The sequence below is a fragment of the Capsicum annuum genome, chromosome 1, assembly GCF_002878395.1.
Source record: "Capsicum annuum cultivar UCD-10X-F1 chromosome 1, UCD10Xv1.1, whole genome shotgun sequence".
In the NCBI taxonomy this organism is placed as follows: Eukaryota; Viridiplantae; Streptophyta; class Magnoliopsida; order Solanales; family Solanaceae; genus Capsicum; species Capsicum annuum.
The window spans coordinates 14,751,209-14,771,497 of record NC_061111.1 but is presented as its reverse complement, the minus strand read 5'-3'; the positions used below and the strand labels follow the sequence as shown (position 1 = coordinate 14,771,497).

Below are 20,289 nucleotides of genomic sequence, written 5' to 3'. Positions count from 1 at the left end.
TTTTAGTAAAGTTGAGATGAAGTGAAGATAAAGAATCACTTTTGGAGATACTCTTAAGGGTATTTTTGTAATTTGATTGAAGGTGCATTGCTAAAGATGAGTGTGTAAAAAAATAGTCTTCTATCATTTCATCAATTCAGAAAATGACAGTTTTTTTTTCAGATTTTGGGATAATAAAATTTATATTGAAGGTGCATTAAAAGAAATGAGTCTTTCTTCAAAATGTAAAATTTACGGAAGGCTCATGACTATTAATGAACCCTTTTTTAAAATGTAAAACATTCACTGAAGACTCGTGAGAGTAGAGTACCTTCAGTGCAAATATATTTAACGGTCCGTCTATTTTTAACGTAAAAATTGCACACGAAGGTGCTTCATACACCATGCGTTTTCACCATTTTGATCATAAAAAATCTAACAAACTCATTTATTGAAATTATTCCTTATTTAACACTATTTTGATCCAAAATTCAATGTAACCTTTGCGCAAGTAAAATTGAGAATGACCAGTATTATTTGAGACGTCATTAGATCAAACAAATGTTAAACAAATTCGGAGACTCCTATGAAAGAACTTAAAACTCTGGGGTCAAAACTGTAATATTAAATATAATAGAGGAGTCAACTATAAAAGCCAAAAACCAACAAGCGACAGAGGGAAAAAAAAAAAAGAAACTTTGTACTTCCGGACCGTCAGTCACCGTCACCTTAACCTTTTTCCGGCTCCTCCGTTTTGCCTATTCCCGGCGATTCAAGAACTTTAGAACAAAGCTCAAGTTTTAGCTGTTGGTCAGTTTCTCTTTTTTAATTTTTTGTACAACTTGAATTTGTATTTTTGGTGTATAAACAGTGATCCCCACCTATTTTTTGTTAATTTCTATTGTTTTCGTTGTTGTTGTTGTTGCAGTTTATCAGATTGAGAATAGGGATTGAAGCTGTTAGAATGGGAGAAGTGGTAATAATTCTTGGAAAAACTTGAGTTGCTAGTAAATTTTGGCTTGTTTTTTTATTTAATGTTAGAATATTTCATCATTATTAAAAAAGCTGGAATTAGCTACGAACATCATTGCTAATTTGCTCGTAGCTAACAAAAATCCGTGGCTAAATAGGATTATAGCTACAAAATTTAGTAGTGATGTATATGAGGTTGGGGGTGGGGGGGAGGGAGAGGGAGGGAAGGGGAGGTAGGATGGAGGAGTTTCACCTTAGTCCAATGTAAATCATGAAAGTTACAGGAATTATGTTTTTGCTTTGCCTTTTTCTTTTTTCTCTTTGATCAGTATATCTTTGGCCATTTGTATCGGAATTGTTTCTATTGATGGTGTTTCCATAATAAGGTCTTGCTTAGCATAGAACTCATAACAATATGCCTTCATGTTAGGAAAGCTTTGAGTCAAGCTTTTTGAGCAGCCGAGATATTGAATAACAAACATTTGAAACAATTCCTTGCCTCACCCTGAGAAGAGAGGGAAGGTCGATGAGACTCGAATCTTGAACCCAATCTGGAATCCTACACCGGTTAATGATACGATAGGGGAAGTTTTACTTTGTAAATCAATTTGGCCCAGTCGAGACTCGTCCATGCCCAATCTTCATTCCCCTTTGATTTGCCCCTACCCTAGCTCTATAATCTATCCATCTTCCCCAGTTCCCAAAAGCCCTCTGGAGTCTGTCCCTCTTTCTCCACTTGAGTCTGAAGATCAGCGGCTTTCATCGTTGACGAACACCTGCCGCTGATTAGACAAAAAATGGAGAGTCTATGCCTTGCAGGAGTCGGTAACAACAGATTAGTGGAATGAGGGATCAAGAGACAGATAGAGAGGGAATGGCACCTCCCACTAGCAACAGATTGACAGTATCAGGGAGCTTTATCTGTCAAGATTAGGACAGATGGGAAGAAATCACCTAATGTCTTTTGTCTCTGCTAGGGTGGTTTCAGGTTTGAACCTGAGACCTCATGTTTCTCAACCCACTGCATTACCACTCGGCTACACCCTTGGATGCAAGCTCAAACAATTTTAGTTACATCTATTGCTCTACGATACATGCATCTGTCTGGGTTTGACACCACAATGTTTTTTTTGTGATGTGGGAGGAAGGTCAGCTAGGGGAAAGGATAATCTTAGGGAGTTTTAAATACTGCAAGAGTAGTACACAAGGTAGCAGCTACCTTTAACTCCTACCAACACAGTTACAGGCCTCCACTTACCATGTATTAGCCAGAATGCAGCAATTCAGTGAGTGTTGCCCCTGTTGAGAATCGACCGGTAGATCTCTCTCTTGAGCGCATGTAAACATATTATATCTACTGAAGATTTAACAGCTTTCAAATATTTGAAGAATCAGAGGCGAATTTCTAGAACATGGGTGCACCACTTAAAAAAAGAAAGAGAAAAAGTATTAAGTGGGAATCGATCTCTAGTCCTCAATCGATCTCTAGTCCTCAATCGATCTCTAGTCCTCAAATTAAATAACTCAACATTCAACCGCGTGCACTATTTAACCTTCTTATAGCATGGGTGCTAAAGTTGCTGCCATGTGACCAGGAGGTCATGGGTTTAAGTCTTGGAAACAGCCTCTGGCAGAAATGCAAGGTAAGGCTGCATACGATACACTCTTGTGGTGGGCCCTTCCCCGGACACCGCGCATAGCGGTAGCTTTAGTGCACCGGGCTGCCCTTTTATAGCATGGGTGCTAAAATATAATATTATATCAATTTTAGAAACTACCTAATTTTACGGAGAGATCACGTGCCCCTTTTTTGCCCATAAATCCCCCCCCCCCCCCCCCTCCCCGCATGAGAAATAGTTTAGTAATGGCTCTCTTATTTGAAATACGTGCTTTGAAGTGCATAAATGTATTCCCTTCTTTTGGAAGTGGAAAAGGACTAATTTTTGCGTTTTCTTATTGCTCTGTATTTATATTGATAAATGTTTATGACCTTTCTTGAAGTGGAAAAGGACTAAATTTTGCAATTTCTTATTGGACATTATTTATATTTTCAATGCTTATAACCTTTCATTGGCTGCTTGTTAGAACTATATGCGAGAGGAGGATATAAAGCTGGACGCTGTACGGGCTAAATGTAACCTTCTCTTCATTTTTGTCGATTGTTTTCTTGGCCCTTAAATCATCCCGTATTGATATTGCTCCTTTTGCTGGCAGTTTCAAATGTTCTTAAGAGACATGCGGATCTAGCAGAGCGTCTTTCTAGGTATTGGATTTTGAGATGTACTTGATTCCTTTTACTGGTATTTACATGAGCTTACAATTTTTATTAAGTAAATCTCATATCTTTTCTAGAATTTTTGCTGTAACCAAATGACACATAGTAAATTGCAAGCAAGAGATTGTGCCATTCATTTTAGGGTTGAAGTTTACTAAAGGAGCTGAAGAGTAGGTCACACAGTTGCAGTTGGATATATGTGATGGTAGGATGGCTTTAGGTTTAATATGGGAATTCTTTAATTAAAGAATGTGAATAGAGGACCGCAAAGGTAAGAAAGAACAAAGGAATTCACGATAAGGGAAAACCAGTTCGAAAAGTTTAAATGAAGATTCCTTCTCTAGGCAAAAAACACTAGGTGACTCTTCCCATCTTTCCTAGCCTTGGTGGACAGAGTTAATTGGTATCTAACTCTGGTATCTGTTGCGGGTGGGAGGTGACAAGTATCCCTTGGATTTAGTTGAGGTGCCCGGAAGCTGGCCTAGACGCCATGGTTATCAAAAAAAAACAAAAGAATAAAATAGAAGAAAATGTTTATTGATAAGATTAAATGTGGGTCCTATCAAACCTTTGTGTTATATAAAATGTGTCGTAACTTCCTTTTTTAAGGAACGTGGCATCATTGTTATTGTGGAGCTTGCCAAAAAGAAAGTAGGACTATTTCTAGTCAGAGGGAGTATGACATATACTTTTCAGTTAAACTACTTTAGAGCTTATGACATATAATTTTCAGTTTCATTTGATTAAGAGCTATTTCATCTTGTTTGGTATCTCGTGGGTGATGCCAAGAATTGTGAAGGACATTACATTCAGTTGGATTTTTCTTGTGGTAGACAGAAGAATAGACACAGGGCTTGGAATGCGGCTCAATTGGCGCTTATGTGGTTTCATTGAAGAGAAAGAAATAGGAGAGCTTTTGAGGGTAGATGAATTATTACAATTGAAAAGTAGTTTCTTTGGACAGAAAGAAATAGGAGAGTTTTTTTAGGGTATAAATTATAAAGATGAATTACTACAATTGAAAACTAGTCTTATATCCCTTTTTTGGGTGCACGCATGGAGTTCCTCTTTGTATAGATGATTGGGTGTTATTGAAAAGAACCACAATTGGAAGCAACCTTTCTACCTCACCTCTGGGGTAGTAGTGTTATGGACCGCGTACATTCTACCCTCCCCAGACCCCACCATGTGGGAATATACCGGGTATGTTGTTGTTGTCCACTGTTTGGTATACCTTTGTAAATGCGGGCTTTTTATGCCCAAGTTTTTATATAAAATTAGTACATTATAAAAATGAAGAGATATTCCATCAAAGAGAATTTTATCAAGAGCTCAAACTTTTGGCTCAGATAAAGTGTACATGTTTATTCTCCCGGGCATAATAGCATCTTTGCAAGCACTTAGGTTACCTAGATGGATCCAAAACGAGTGGTTCCCGTTTCCATAGTTATGTTTTCTGGCATTTCATTCATTTTGGTGCTGAATAACCAAATAACGATGAAAATTATGGTTCTTCTAGGGATTCTGACAAGTCAATTTTTGAGCGTCTACAAAGGGAATTTGAAGCCGCACGTGCTTCTCAAGCTCAAGGTAACTTTGTTAGAATTATCGACTGCATCTAATTCTGATATGCTCTTTCTCTTGCTCTTGTTTGTGTTGTATTTAAGTTGCGAGCACACAAATAGTACTGGAATGATTCATTTTTGGTATGCAACGTAATGCTTAGTCTACTACTTGATTTTTGCTTGTTATTTTCTGCTATCTTTTTGTAAGTTGTTTGTATCTAATCTAAACTACTTAGCTTACCTTATAACCGCAGTATATGGCTACAAAGTTTTATAAAATTGTTACTTGAAAAAAAAAAGCTTCAAAAATATTGTTGTGAAGTTTAATATTTATCTTGTTAACTTGTTCATCAATGAAAAGAAAAAAGGAAAAGGAAAGGATTTTGACTTGCTCATTCATTGACTTCTTGTTTCCTGGTTGGTCCTCAGTTATCCTTCAAATGTACTTGTTCTAGTCTGGACAACAGGATATTCCTGTCTCGTTTGATTCTTTTGCAGAACTTAGCTTAGAAGGTGAGCAATGGAATGATGGCTTATTGGCAACAATAAGAGAGCGGGTATGAATGGTTAAATATTTGTTTAGCTCGAACTTGTTTTTTCCCTTAAGATACTTCTCTTTCCATCCGAGCAGTCAGTAATCTGGTTTTTCTCTCACCACATCAGCGGTTGCTGGATTCAGACACCTACATGTTTAGCTTACTGATCTACTATTCTACGTTTGTTCTCAGATTCTCTCACATGTTTTTTGTTACATGATTCAATTTATCTTAGGTACATATGGAGGCTGAAAGAAAGGCCATGCAAATGCCGGGGGACATAACCCAGTTGCCAATGTCATTTCTTGAAAAAATTACCTACAGAGTTGGGAATAAGGTACGCTGTGTCCGGTAACTATCGTGGCTTGTAGGAGAAATTATTTGTGAAGGATCCCTTTAAGTTATTACCTGTTCAGAGTTCTGGATTTCAAAACAATTTTCTTGTAATGTTTTAAGTGGTTTGTTGATCAAGTTTGATTATTTGAGTAGCTTTGTGTTTGCTTTTCATTTCCGCATCTTGGATTTCCACTAAATGCTGATTGGTGTATAGTTTACTTGACTAGTTTGACTTTGTTTTCTATGTTTCTATCAGACCAAGTTGGCAGTGTTGATGGGGCTTGGAATTTTGAGGGATGTGGACCTGACTTTATTTTACTTTTTTGTTTTTTTCGTGCAGATTATTTGTTGCTTGGAAGGAGCAAGGATTGGCATACAATATGAGACTTCATTTGCAGGTACTTCACGTGCTATTGTCTAGTGATGGCTATTATTTTCCAGTTGGGAGCATTCCGATACATTACTTTGATATACCTGTACCAATTTCCCCAATGAAGTTTATTGTGTTAGAGGTGTGGTCAAAATTTGATTTTTCATCTAGACTATTGGTGAATGATGTCAATTTGTCTAATTTACAGGCGAATCGTGTGACCTATACCACTGTGTGCTTGAGAGCAAGTCATTTCTGGAGAAGATGACTGTTCTGGAACATACAGTTCCTTTTTTCTTGCCAATACGTGACACTGAAAATGAGTTTCTCTCGTCAAATGCAATAGTATGGTTTCTACATCATTTATATTAAATCCTGTTATAATATGGTCATTGCTTCATTTGTATTAGATTGTAGCTCTTTCATATATAGTACTGAGTTGATACTTCTGAACTTGTATTCATGATTTCTTCAGAGATTTATTGACCATGTTGGAGATTTGTTGCAAGCCTATGTAGATAGACGGGAACAGGTATGCCTAATTTAGAAATAATTAAGTACTAGAGCTCTTCCCATTTTTGTTGGTGAAATGTATTATTCATCCGTTTCTTGTTCAATCATGGGCTTGAATCACACACTTACTCCCTTTGCAACTTTGCTTTGGGACTCTTCAATTTCGTTAATCATTTACTAGTTTTCATAGAAGATTTGGTGGAATAATTAGGACAACATAGGGGCTGAGCCATAATAGAATTAAAGAGGTAGAATCACCTTTGGGGTTGGACAGTTGATGAACGAGGGAAAGGAAACCTAAATATCCAAATAGAGAGGATTTCAGCTTAACATTGTAATAAAGATAATAATCGGACACAGAGAAGATTTCAACTGGAAAGCAGAAGAAAGATATCACGACCCTAAAGTAGAATGCTTGCTTAATCTTTTTGTTGGCTAGACCAGACCCCTGTAATTAGTTTCGACTATTTTCTGGAATGTGTAATCTCCCTGGTGCTAGACCAGTATAGTTTTGTTTTACAGGAGCAATCTCATTCCGTCCTTTGTAACTTTTAATGCATCTTCTTGATGCCTCTCATGAAATCTCTTTACTTCATCAAAAAAAAGAAAAAAGAATTTTGGTTTGTGGGATGTAATTGTAATTCAGAAATTCAAAACAGAAAATTAACAAATTTTTTAATGTGTTAAGAGGGGATGAAATTCACGTACGATGGATAACACAGACTATCTCGCTATTTTAGTGCTTTAATAGGGTTTTCTTCACTGCCGTCTAGATATAAGTTTACTTTACCTATCAGAATATATTTCAGTGACATATTTCTATTGGTAAAATACAACTTGTTCTTTGCAGGTTCGGCTTATTAAAGAGTTGTATGGAAATCAAATTGGTGAACTCTATCATAGTCTTCCATACCATATGATCGAGTTTGTGCTTGAAGATTTTGATTCGTATGCCCTTTCTTTCTCTGTTATTGTATCTTATGTTTCACTGTGCTTCACCACAGGTTGACTTTGAATCTTTTATTTTATTTTAACTTTTCTAACTTGGATCTTCCCTAGGTCGTGAGTGGTCTTGTGGAAGTACTGAATAGAAGAACCAAGTGAACCAGACTATGTTGTTTAGGCTGCAAAAGCAGGAATATAATTAGCTTCCAACTTGAATATTACTATGTGAAGAAACTAACAATACTGTGAACTATGAAGCAACGTATATATATGGCATAACAATCGCGGTGAATTACTTTATTTGACTTGGTAACTGGAAATAAATGTTATTAGCCGATAGCACAGCCTCCGCTCTCCTGTTCGTGATATGTAGCAAATTTCTTCATTGTCTGGTTGGGTGTATGTTACTTGCCTTTGTGTGCGTCTGACTAACAATTTTTCCGGTCCAATGTTTCATTTGGTCTCATTATCTGTGTGTCTGCTTAAAGCAAATGTTTGACATGTAATCTTGGTTACTACACAGAGTGCTATTCTAGTAATCCGCATGTTTTGATTATGGGTTAACTTGCAAACTCCAACTCTTACCAACATTTGCTTTCCTTCTTGCAGCAAGGTGACAGTTAGTCTGAGATATGCGGATCTGATCTCTACACTTCCTACTGGGGTTAGTGTCCTGGCATGGCCTATGCCCAAATCCAAGAAATCTTCTGATGCAATTTCCTTGAGTCAGAAAGAAAATGTAGTTGGAAGTCACCCTATCCCAGCGTGTTTGACATATGCAGAGGATGCACTCCGGACCATGAGTCTGCCGGAAGGTTTGCCTTCTTTATCTGAATTCCCCTCTCTTAATATACGTGTTATTTGTTTGACAATGCATATTCTGTGTCCTTCATGAAGAACTCCTAATATGTTTTGTACTATTCACGAGGAGCTCCTGTTAATTCTGATTTCTGGGTTAACCTTTGAAAAACAACAAAGAGCTCCTAAATATAGCCGTTTTGAGTTTTTGATTATTATGAGATCGGAGTTGCTAGAATGATAAGTAATATGTCAAGCGTAAAAAGGGTTAAGAATACAGTTACAACAATACAAGCAAGACGTAGCTTCTCTTTGTAAATTTGGCATCCAACATCCAACCTAACAAGGTCTCAAGTATCTATTGTAATCAGCATTTCTTTTACGTGGTAATTAAAAGGCTAAATCACGAGAAGTCTTCTGGTGACAACATATCTGCCTGTAATCTGTATGCTTTCCTTCTCTGGAGATAGCAAGTATAACTAATAAAGAATTGCTGAACTATGGGTAAAACCCTCATCTTACTGTTGAAGAGTTATTCATAGGACATCACAAGGGAAATTGAACCCATTGGTGAGTAATAGACGCGACATGATTAAAAAAGGGCAGTCTGCGCTAAAGCTCCCGCGATGTGCATGGTCCGGAGGACTGGACCGCTAGGGTCTACTGTAAAAAAGAAGGCAACAATTATGAAAGCTTTGCTTTATTTCAGAAGTAGACTTGGTGTAGATGCAGAACTTGTCGCCTAGTACTACCTGGAGAATTGAAGACGTACTTCTTTATACCTAGTGTCATGTTCTTGTTTTGGTAAATGGTTCTCAGAATCTTCCTTTTCTATTTGGGAGGGAGACATAGTAGTTGATGAAATAAGCATTAATAAAATACAAAATAGTCTTACCTTCTCCAAAAAAAAAAAAAGAAGAAGAAAGTACAGAATGGTGTGACAGTATACATTTTTTACTTTGAGAAATAAAGATAATGTTGGGCAATCCAAAAAGTTAGATAATCTGGGAGGGGAAACTTTGATTTTACTTCCGAAGCTTCTTTTATTCTTTTTCCTTCTGCGTTAAAACACCCGCCCAAGCTTCTTTGATGTTGATTTTTAATTTTATGTATCGATTTGGACAAATTAGTAGCTGACATCTTGTTTGTTGCAGCATATGCAGAAATTGTGTTGAATCTTCCGCAAACTCTGCAGGACATGTTTCCACACACAAGCTCAACATAGTTGTAATTATTTATGACATGGAGTAGCGCCCGGTTGCATGTTGTGTAGTGAATGCGCTGGTTATAAACTGAATGCTTTTAACTTTTATTGTTTTATACATGTATATTTTGAAAATCCAGTGTGGTAGTTATCTTCCTTTTGTTTTCTTTTACCTGGTTCATGGCAATTTGCCTTTTGCTGTCAAGCCTAACGATTATGTTTTGAGGGAAAAAATTGAAGAGAATTCACAATCACAACAACAATATCTTGTCCCTTGTGATTCGTTTGTCATATTATTTTGTTTTTTTTTTTTTATTTCTCACTGAATGTTTGGTATCTGCGCTGGAGTCCAACTAAATCCGAATTTGCACCGGGAAGTCCCACATTGAGGAGTAAAGTGCTCCCCTAATAAAGGCGACTCTGTTCCCAGGGGAACTCGAATTCAAGAACTTTGGTTAAGAATGGAATACTTACCATTCCATCACATCCCTTGTTGGTTTGTTTTGTTGTAATTATTGTTCCTTTTTCAGCATGCTTTAGTAGTTTGTCTTGGTTTCTTCGCTTCGTTGTTTTCTCGAGCCGCATGTCTCATTGAAACAACCTCTCTACTTCTCATGGTAGGAGTAAAGTCAGCGTATGAATATCCCCCTCAGACCCTACTCGGGGGACTACATTAGGTATGTCGTCTCCCCCTCAGTCCCTACTCGGGGGACTACATTAGGCATGTCGTCGTAGCATTGTGAAGGCAATGTTTATGTTAAGTCTCAAGGAAAAGAAAATATTCAGCATTTTCATTTCACCAGCAGTTGAAATATGACAACAGTGATAATTTTGGGCAACAATATTTTTCTGAAATAAATGAAAAACATTTCCACCAACATATTTGATCCAGTAATACCATAACCTTGGTCAATGTTTTTGTTGAGTGGCCATAGTGATGTAAATCACAGAAATGATGTGTGGACATTCAACATTCGGCCACAGGGAAAGCAGAACCAATGTTATCTCCCAAACGATAGCATTTTATGTTAACAGGATATGGACCAATCTCGACGTGGTTTTCCTCTCCTCCAACAAAGTAACACAGAGTGTAGATAGCAACTTCAAATTCGGGGCTGACTCCAATCAAACTGCTTGACACAGATTTTAGGACGCCGTTCCATTCAAACTGTATGGTGAGCAGTTGAGTTTCTGAGTCAGGCTGCATTTAGAAAAGAGAACTTAAGTTAACATGCTGAATGAATACAAATAGATTCAGGAAAAACTAAGGTAGATATATTGTATCTTTTACACCAATACATCAGCATCTTTGAACAAGATTCTGCATTTCCATATGATATGGCTGATATATCACCTTAAGCATACTTGACAATGTTTACACAATGAAATTTTCTCCAGAGATTGTTAGTTACTCCGTCCGTTTCAATTTGTTTGTCTTGCTTTTCTTTTTAGTTCATTTCAACAAGAAAGCCTCTTTCCTTTTTTGATAACTCTTTAATTCCAACTTTTCATATGACATGTTTAAGACACAAGATTGAAAAGTATTTTGGTACATTCTAAGTATATTTACTTCTTTAGTTTAAGACCTCAAGATTCAAGAGTTTTCCTTTCTTTCTTAAACTTCGTGCCAAGTCAAAACGAGACAGACAAATTGCAAGGGAGGGAGTATTTGACATCAAACAGTGCCATTTTTCTGAGGCATGGGATGATCAGAATGAGAAATTGTCAATACATATAATTTCTTTTACTAGAACACTTGCAAAATTCTGAACAAAGCTAAGTGAATCATGTATCAGATATCAAATTCCATTCATTGCTTAGACAACCAAATTAAAGAGTGGTATGACTTACAATCTCTCCACGCCTTCGGGGGAATATATAGCCTTGATAGTCAACATTTCCCTTAGCTTCCTCTAAATAGAACTGCAAAGCATAAAACATAGAAGAATATAAGTTTTTCTTATTTTCCTTCCACAAATCAGGACTTCTGCACTTCAAATGCAGTTTCTGGTGAAGGGACACATACTAAGGATAAACGGTACAAGCTATGAAATCTATTGAACAAGCACTAGTAATAAATGAAAACCAGGAATTGCACCTGAAGCCAGTTGTGAAATCCAGACACTTCTTTCTCCCCGCGCTCCTTTATCTCTCCAACAAAAACATGTTCAAAAGCTGAAGAGGAAGCGGATGTACCACCTCGACCATAAAGGTCGAACCAGAGATGTGTCAACATTCTCTTAAATTCTTCATAAGCACCAGAAACTATGCCTTTCAATGACAGATACTTATGCAGATATTTAATTGGTGCAGTTCTACTGATCTCTTCAATGAATGCTGTTTGTTCTCGCTTTTCTTCAGGTGTTACATTCTCCTTACTTCCCTGATGTGGATTATAATTATCCAAAAGGGAACAGAAACGCGAATAAGTAGGCTTGTTAGAAACATCATCACTCAGCCAGGAAAATAAGCATCCTTCCGCCATATCCTCCTTTTGGTACACCTTTTTCCCTTCACCACAATCAATCTGGTAATCCTTTCCTGGAACTAAGCGGTTTAAATCAAGTTCCCATAGTTTGTTGCATGCTTTCGATAAGTCTGAAAGTTCTTCTTGGGAGGGTTCCAGTTCAGCTCCATATTCAACCTCATTGGAGTAACTTTGTTCATCAAGGGGTTTCTTGTAATTGTCCCAGTAACCCATTTTTACCTGTTGCCGCATATTCACAGTTTCCATATGATGACAAGCATAATTTTAAGATGAGGTGATCTTGAAAAAGAACTCCAGAAAATGCAGAACAGAAATTAATTGATATTAAGAGGTGCACATGCAAAAGAACAACATCAAGTAGATGGAAAAGTATAAAGCACAAGGAAAAAAAATTAACAGAAAGGATTTTGAATGGCCCATCAACTAAACAAAAGACATCTGTAAACGGGAAAAATCTTCAACTCCTTTCATTAGTTGTTAGAAATACTAGATTTTTCCAATATAAACATATAGTACTACAATTGAATAACAGAAAGAAACAAAACAACAGCTAGAAGAGGAAACACAATCTGCCCAGAACACGGTACTTGATCTGACTACTCAAAAGAGTTATTTCAACAACCACGAGAGAGGAACTAGCAAGTACACATCAAAAGGACAATTTTTTTGGACAGACGATGGGGATCTTAGAATGCATCAAATTTTAATTCCTAGCATTTTTAAACTTTTGAGTTCCTATACTTTTAGAAGCACGGTTGGCATTGGAACTTCCCTCTCCCTCCAACCTATCAAGGTCAAGTTAGTTTCAAATGATCTGTTTGTTAATATAGGTTTCTACTCTACATGCCTCAATTACCACCCACATATTCTCATGAAGTACTTTATATAAAGCTCCTAAGATTTTATATCATTAACTGGAAGGAAAAATGAAAGTAAGAGGAGTTATGGATGTCTCAACATCTCTTAGCAATTTTTTTCCAAGCCTCACAAGTAAGATAAGTATCGTTGCATTACCGTTCTGAAACCACTAAATCACCAGCAAAAAAGATGGAGTTAAAATTGCATAGCACAACCTACAATCTTTGCTCAAGCAGACATCTCGAGATTTTTTCGTACTCACTTAACCTTCACTTGTCCATAAATTTGTATGAGAAAGACCTTGAAAACTCAGCCTGCCCCCGTGATGAAGACATTCCACAACCTAGTTCTAACCTCATGGTTAGTTGTGACTTCTAAACTCTATGATCCACCTTTATTTTCACTTTTGTTCAGTTGCTGAAAAACCATTAACATTTTAGTTTTCACTATAGTTCTTTAACCAGATGATGTCATTATAACACGCTTCTATCTTTTAACAACAAGAAAGCTTGTCTTGATGAAAACCATCCACTTATTATTTTTTGTTTAGACAATAGATTCGTTCTCTAGTTGTAAAACATACCTGTTGGTGCCGTTTAGTAGGCTTTTTCTGGACCATCTCCCAGCCATCATTGTTTCCCTCGTTCTCCTGCAGATACCAGTAAAACAAGTGAATATCATCATGATGAAGATTGGAATAAATATAATACTTTAGACAGACCAAACCTTTTGATTCCAACAGCTTTGGTTGAAATTATCTCTCCTCTCGTCTTCATTTCTATCGTACCCTTGAGATGAAGCCTGCATGTTTTGAGACTGATGAGAACAGTTACCATTGAAACAGAAAACAGCATACTACTACACGCTGACAATACAAATATATGATACCCGTTGACATGATTATGCTTATCTCATCAACTCACTTGAGATCTTATACAAGAAAATGTTCTTTTAGTTTAGAAATAGTTTCCATTTGAAAAAATTAAAGCCGAGTTTTATTGTCCTTCAAACAGTTACGTGTAAAAATTTGTAGCACATGCAGTACCATTTCAAGAGCTTTTTCCTTATTAATTCAGCATTTGCATCTTGTTCCCTCAAATTGCATAAATGAACTGTACCAGCAGCCCTGCACCTTCTTTTGATTAACTATTACAACAACAAGGACAACTATGTATGGTGTCAAACTAGTCGGAAACTGCTATACGCAGGGGCCTATACAGATTTAGCTATGGATTCGGCAGAACTCATTAGCTTTGGCTGTGTTAAAATATTCCTCTATCTATAAATAATCTATCCAGAACATAAACTATAAATCCTGGCTCTGCCTCTCTCTGGCTATATGAGTCCTCTATACCCATTCAACTCTTTATTGGCCAGTCTAACTATAAGTGGGTTAATCTATAAAGCAAGAAATCCCATCACACAACAGAAACAAACTCTATCTAGAGATCAATTCCAAGCTAATCCTAATTACTTTAAAGATTCAAACTTCACCGAATATAATTACTAAAATAACTACAATTCAAATGCAAAATCTACTCTAAAAACTGGAAAAAGAGCACATAAAGCTCAAGAATTGGGTGTCTCATACTCATGGCATATATCATACAATCTCAAAAACACCGTCAAACCTTACAAGACACCACAAGATCAACCGAAAAAAAAACATGTATGCACCTTTTGGGGCATCATGTGAGGCCTTGATTCCTCATTTCTTCCATATCTCTCATCCTGCCAAAAATTCAAAATTTAAAACAATAACATACCCAATGTAATCCCACAATTAGGGTCCACGGGTGGTGTGTACGCAGCCTCAACCCTAATTGTGAAGGTAGAGACATTGTTTCCAATAGACTGTTGACTCAAGTAAAAAAATCAAAATTTTTAAAACGAATAAAAAAGGGATCTTTCCATGAATAACCAGGCTAATTTACTAGTATTTATATTTTCTAGCCGATATACACAGATTATACACTCATTATACATGACCACACACATACAATACATGAATTATACATATATCATACATCTATCGGATATTTTTAGTTTAATCACTCGGGTGAGCAACTATTTGCGTTAACTCTTCATAAAAAAATCAAAACTTTTATTTTTTTAATAACCGTGGTGTATGAGAAAGCTTTCGCGCATCTCAACTAATTTCACGGGATACTGCTAGGTTGTCACTTCCCACCAGCAACATATATCAGGTAACTCTATCTACCGAGGTTAGGACATATGGAAGAATCACCTAGTTCTATTAAAAAAATCAACTTTTTCGATAACCGTGATAACCGTGCCAGCTTTCACGCACCTCAACTAATTCCACGGATATCTGTCAAGCTGCCACCCCCACTAGCAACATACATCAGGTAACTCCACTGAGGCTACGACATACGGGAAGAATCACCTAGTTCAATTAAAAGAATCAAATTTTTATGATAACTATGGTGTCTGAGCCAACTTTCACGCACCTGACAAAATCTACGGACACGTGCCACCTCCCACTAGCAACAACATATATCACATAACTCTATCTACCAAAGCTAGGACACAAGGGAGGAATCACCAAGTTCTATTGAAAAAAAAAAAACTTTAAAATCAAGAAAACCAAATTAACCTGTCTATTATATCCAGTTGTTCTATGATCACTGTTAACCCCATCATCTTCTTGCTCCCCTGTCACCACCTGCACATATTAGCATACACCATAAGTACAGGTAAAGAGATTGACTATATAGTAAGTGGTAATGATGAGTGCTAACTTGCGCCCAAGTGGATCTTGACCGTTCATCACGATCTTGATTTTCTCTATCATTTTCATCATTGCCTAAACCCACATTCAATAATCCCTTTACTAAACCTTCCATTATTGATCAAATCAACAAATATGTTTTGGGAAAAAAAAATTAATATTTTCGGGAGATTTATTGGTATTGTGATGTGATGATAGTGGTAGAATTCAATAGTAGCAGTTGAATGAAGTTAAGAGAGGCGGGTAATGGCATTTCTGTTAATATGTAAGACATTTGAGGCTATTTGTACTTGTACTTGAGGCTAATTACTCAACTTGTACTTGTCCAATTTGGAAAACAAAGAGGTTAGTTTTTTTTTTAACACCTCCCTACAAACTCTCATCCTTTTTAGCTTTGTTAATGACTCAAACTCACAGCCTTCAAGTTAGAATGAAGGGTACTTATATCCAAATAACTCCTCCTTGTCGATATATTATTTTATATCTATTTTAATTTTATTATTAAATACTCTTCATTTTCGAATAATTAGATGACTTAATAAGCAACAGAGTTGATATAGTAAAATTATTTTTTTATTTAATATTTCTTGAAGGGTGTATTAAATCAAATATTGATAAGTAAGAATAACATTTTCACATGACATATTTAAAATTACAAGATTAAATTTTTTAAAAATATTTGATATATTCTATGTATTTTTAATTTAATATTATAAAATTCAAAATCTTCAATACTTCTGAAAGGGGACTAATATCTTGCCGACAGTAGGGACTTAAATGAATAAATTAGCAAGTTGTTGACATCAAACGTAAGAAAGTCTAGCAAGAAAATCTTTACACAAATGATAAAGGCCATCCATTTGTCATTTTTGATTTGGTTAATCATATAAGAAAAATATGCTAGCATTGATCTCTGGATATTTTTTGGATAAATTGGGTCATCATCTACTGGTTGACTTGGCCAATTCCTACGTATGCAAATCTAACCCCATTTGTCCATTTGTTATGTTTATTATATGCAAGTCAATGCCGGACGACCTATATTATTGCTACTTGGTGTTCAAGCATCCATTATGTATTTATCTTATATTTATGGCAAACACTATACCTTTTTATTAGAATTTTTTACTAATAACAATAAAGATTGTACTATGAGGTTAAATCAGTCTTGTCTAGATGGATTCAAGGTAAAAATAATCGATGCTATAACTCCATATAAGAAGCATCGAGCAACGTATAACATCTTCGAAACTTGATCCGAGGGTGATACAAAATCGACAAGGAAGACACTAACACACACCAAAACAATCCATGATTTGAAGAATCGAGGACCCCCTTTGGTGATTCCTCTCGGATTCACTACACAATAACAATACAAGCACGATAACAACAAGATTTTAAGGTGTTCAACACCTATAATCAGCGAGCCACAAACTAAGATTACAACACAATAACAAGAACAAAAATGACACAACAAGGTCTCGGGTTTGGACACCCAAAACCGAGAATGAACACAACAACAATAATAAGATAGAATGATAGATAACTTGACACACAATGCACAAACACTAAGAACCAAAGTGTATATTGAACACTAAGACCCAAGAATTCATATAAATAACATCAAGTTCTTACGGTGACCTCAAGGGAACGGAATCCCCAAGCAACCAACGTTTCAAAACAAGCAACCAACACAAGTGATTCCACACTTGTCACAAGTGATATTCACACTTGTATGAACACTCTCAAAGAGCTCTCAAAATATCATCTAAGTTATGACAAAATGACGTAACATGTTCTACTTATAGCCTAGGTTTTAACTTAATATAAAATGACTAGAATGCCCTTAATGAGCCAAGACAAAAGGGAGGCCTTGGAGTGTGCATATTAGATGGCTTTGGAGTGTTGGGACTTGTTCTCTACACTTCAAAGCTTGTTCCATTGGTTGGGAAGCCACCCGAACTCGAGTCTTTACGTATTGGTCCACAATTATGATCGTACTTGTATCATCCTTCCCTTCTTGAAAAAGGATTCGACCTCAAATTCGAACCTTGCAAAATAATAGGAAGGACCAGCAAACACAAGTTCCTCAAGGTATGAGGGTTAGGATTAGTGTAATCAATCATAGCATCTTGCCAAGATGGATCAAACTTCACATACACCCAAACATCCCTCTTACCCGAATACCCTCCCAAGAAAGAGTCAACTAGTTTATCCACACAAGTGTGACAAGAAATAAGGAACAAGAGTTGCTCATCAAGTGGAAAACATAGACTCTTCTTGGAACAACAAATAGGCTTGAAAATCGAGATAGGAAGGCCATAAACTCCATGCGCATTCAAGTCATTCCAAAAGACATCCTCATCACCATACTTCAAATGATCATCGGGATCAAATGGGTGGAGTGTCAATGGACACAGATTTAGGATGCATTTCCTTTTCCCAATACTACCACTAGTACAATCATATATCCCATCTATTCTAGCATGGTCTACAACAAAAACAACTAGAGGGTCATCCATAGTTAATCGGCCAACATGTTTAACATCACCATTTTCACACACAAGTTGGTCTTTATGACTTCCATAAGACAATGTACTATCACTTGCCACAATGACCTCAACACTAGATGGATCAACTAGTGTATCCACAATCTCAAGTTGTACATTATCTTCACCAAACGGAGGCACATTCGGCTCACCTAAAGACAAACTACCATTCACACTTAGTTGGCTAGCCTCATTCACTAGAGTGCAAGAGTTAGTTTGATTAACTTGTAGCTCATGTGTAGCATATCCACTCAAAAGAACTTGATTAGGAAGGCTTGGATTCTCTATCAAGTTATCCAACTCCTTGCAAAGAGAGCTTTCCGTCCCTTCCATTCTTCCTTCCACTCGGTCCATTATTTTTTTCATTCTCTCTATTCGTCTACTAAGGTCATGTTTCATACCTATTATGGCAGCCATCAAATCGTTCATGGTCTCCTTTTCCAATGTCATAGTTCCTAGCAAAAGAAATTCTAAAACAAAAACACAAAAAACAACAAACTAGTTAATGTTAGAAAAGAAAACATCCTCACAAGCTCTCAAGCTCTCACACTTTGAAATGACTCTCAATTGGCCTCACAAGTGTTGGTAACTCGTTCATACTCCAAGGAGATTACTTGGTATCAATCAGGGCTCGAGGTCGGAATAGATTCTTTTTTGAAACAACTCAAAGAAAATACGTACGGACTTGAACCAAGAAACTACAATGAATTTCAAAAGATAAAAGCACACAAAGAAACGTAAACACAAATAAACGAACCCAAAAACTAATTTACAACCTAGTAGACAATTACTAGTTTGTTAATTAGCAATAGAATCAACAAATTCCAACTAAGAAACAAAGATTAGAAACTAAGAAATCAAAAATTTGAGCCTAAATTTATCGTGTGAACAGTAAAATGTGATGTGGCAGCCATGTATTGGTTGCGGTCTTAACAAATTTTATTTTCCAAAATTGGAAGTCTTGAGCAATTTGTGATTTGGAATTGGTGGAAATTTATTTAGGAGGGAAACAAGTTTTGAAATCATATTGTCAAATTCAAAAGTGAAAGACTTGACTTTTTTATACCATCCCCCTTAAATCAAGGAAAGTTGTTGGCAAGTGATTGACTAGTTGATGGGTGATGGAAAGTCTTTCAAGACTAACAAGCTTTTACCTTTTTCTCTTCAACTTTATAGATCTCGTATTCACTTTATTTTAACAAGTCTTGAAAGGGATGAAGAACATCAAGAACAACTTCAACAATCACCAAGAACACAATAATCCCAACAACCAATTCCAACAACAACAAGGCCAGCAAATCACGGCCAAGTCCACCAAGATGACAACACAATCGGCTAAGGCTTTAAGTTCACAACAACACTTCAACAAATGCAAGCTCAAATTTAGATCTTGACTCAAAAGTGTTAGTGATGAATAAAACTAACACTTGAAACACCAAGACAAAAAAAATGACTCCTAGATCTAATGTTCAAGTCTCGGCCAAACACAACAAGAACACAACAAACTTTCGGCCAAGATCCAAATTCAAGAACACTACTTTTTTTTTGTATTTTCAAGCAAGCTAGCCCAAGATTGATCTTGTGGGAACAAAATCAAGCCATGCTCTGATACCAAATGATACAAAATCGACAAGGAAGACGCTAACACACACCAAAATAATCCATGATTTGAAGAATCGAAGACCCCTTTTGGTGACCCCTCTCGAATTCACTACACAATAACAATACAATCACGATAACAACAAGATTCTAAGGTATTCAACACCTATAATCAGCGAGCCAAAAACTAAGATTACAACACAATAACAAGAACAAAAATGACACAACAAGGTCTCGAGTTTGGACACCCAAAACTGAGAATGAACACAACAACAATAATAAGATAGAATGATAGATAACTTGACACACAATGCACAAACACTATGAACCAAAGTGTATATTGAACACTAAGACCCAAGAATTCATACAAATAACATCAAGTTCTTACGGTGACCTCAAGGGAATGGAATCCCCAAGCAACCAACGTTTCAAAACAAGCAACCTACACAAGTGATTCCACACTTGTCATAAGTGATATCCACACTTGTATGAACACTCTCAAAGAGCTCTCAAAATATCATCTAAGTTATGACAAAATGACATAACATGT

General features: G+C 36.4%; 2 protein-coding genes across 3 annotated transcripts; one reads left to right on the top strand and one right to left on the bottom strand.

The window, feature by feature from the left end:
• The first annotated feature begins 602 nt into the window (after positions 1-602).
• Positions 603-9,784, top strand: LOC107869081. Its single transcript, XM_016715658.2, has 13 exons — positions 603-789; positions 908-955; positions 3,037-3,085; positions 3,166-3,214; positions 4,746-4,816; positions 5,290-5,348; positions 5,563-5,664; positions 6,004-6,061; positions 6,242-6,378; positions 6,509-6,565; positions 7,397-7,494; positions 8,101-8,306; positions 9,444-9,784. The coding sequence occupies exons 2-13, from the start codon at positions 944-946 to the stop codon at positions 9,512-9,514; spliced, it is 969 nt and encodes a 322-aa protein (XP_016571144.1). The 5' UTR covers positions 603-789; positions 908-943; the 3' UTR covers positions 9,515-9,784.
• A 479-nt stretch (positions 9,785-10,263) lies between these two features.
• LOC107869066 (poly(U)-specific endoribonuclease-B) lies at positions 10,264-16,002 on the bottom strand. 2 transcript variants are annotated; one of them, XM_016715648.2, is made up of 8 exons: positions 15,602-16,002; positions 15,457-15,525; positions 14,517-14,570; positions 13,566-13,640; positions 13,423-13,488; positions 11,592-12,200; positions 11,345-11,416; positions 10,264-10,694 (listed from the first exon to the last, which is right to left on the bottom strand). In XM_016715648.2, exons 1-8 carry the CDS (start codon positions 15,704-15,706, stop codon positions 10,461-10,463), a joined length of 1,284 nt encoding a protein of 427 aa, XP_016571134.1. In that variant the 5' UTR covers positions 15,707-16,002; the 3' UTR covers positions 10,264-10,460. The 2 variants fall into 2 exon arrangements, with proteins under 2 accessions (XP_016571134.1, XP_016571136.1); XM_016715650.2 differs by lacking the exon at positions 14,517-14,570 and having other exon boundaries at positions 15,602-15,999.
• Positions 16,003-20,289: the final 4,287 nt, after the last annotated feature.

Excerpts from the sequence above, each read along its gene's own strand:
- LOC107869081 (XM_016715658.2), top strand. Across the intron at positions 5,665-6,003 it reads CCTACAGAGTTGGGAATAAG|ATTATTTGTTGCTTGGAAGG; the intron begins GTACGCTGTGTC and ends TTTTTCGTGCAG. Across the intron at positions 7,495-8,100 it reads GTGCTTGAAGATTTTGATTC|CAAGGTGACAGTTAGTCTGA; the intron begins GTATGCCCTTTC and ends TCCTTCTTGCAG.
- LOC107869066 (XM_016715648.2), bottom strand. The coding sequence starts at position 15,706 with ATGGAAGGTTTAGTAAAGGGATTATTGAATGTGGGTTTAGGCAATGAT. Across the intron at positions 13,641-14,516 it reads CTCACATGATGCCCCAAAAG|GCTTCATCTCAAGGGTACGA; the intron begins GTGCATACATGT and ends CAAAACATGCAG. Across the intron at positions 10,695-11,344 it reads CCCGAAGGCGTGGAGAGATT|CCTGACTCAGAAACTCAACT; the intron begins GTAAGTCATACC and ends TTCTAAATGCAG.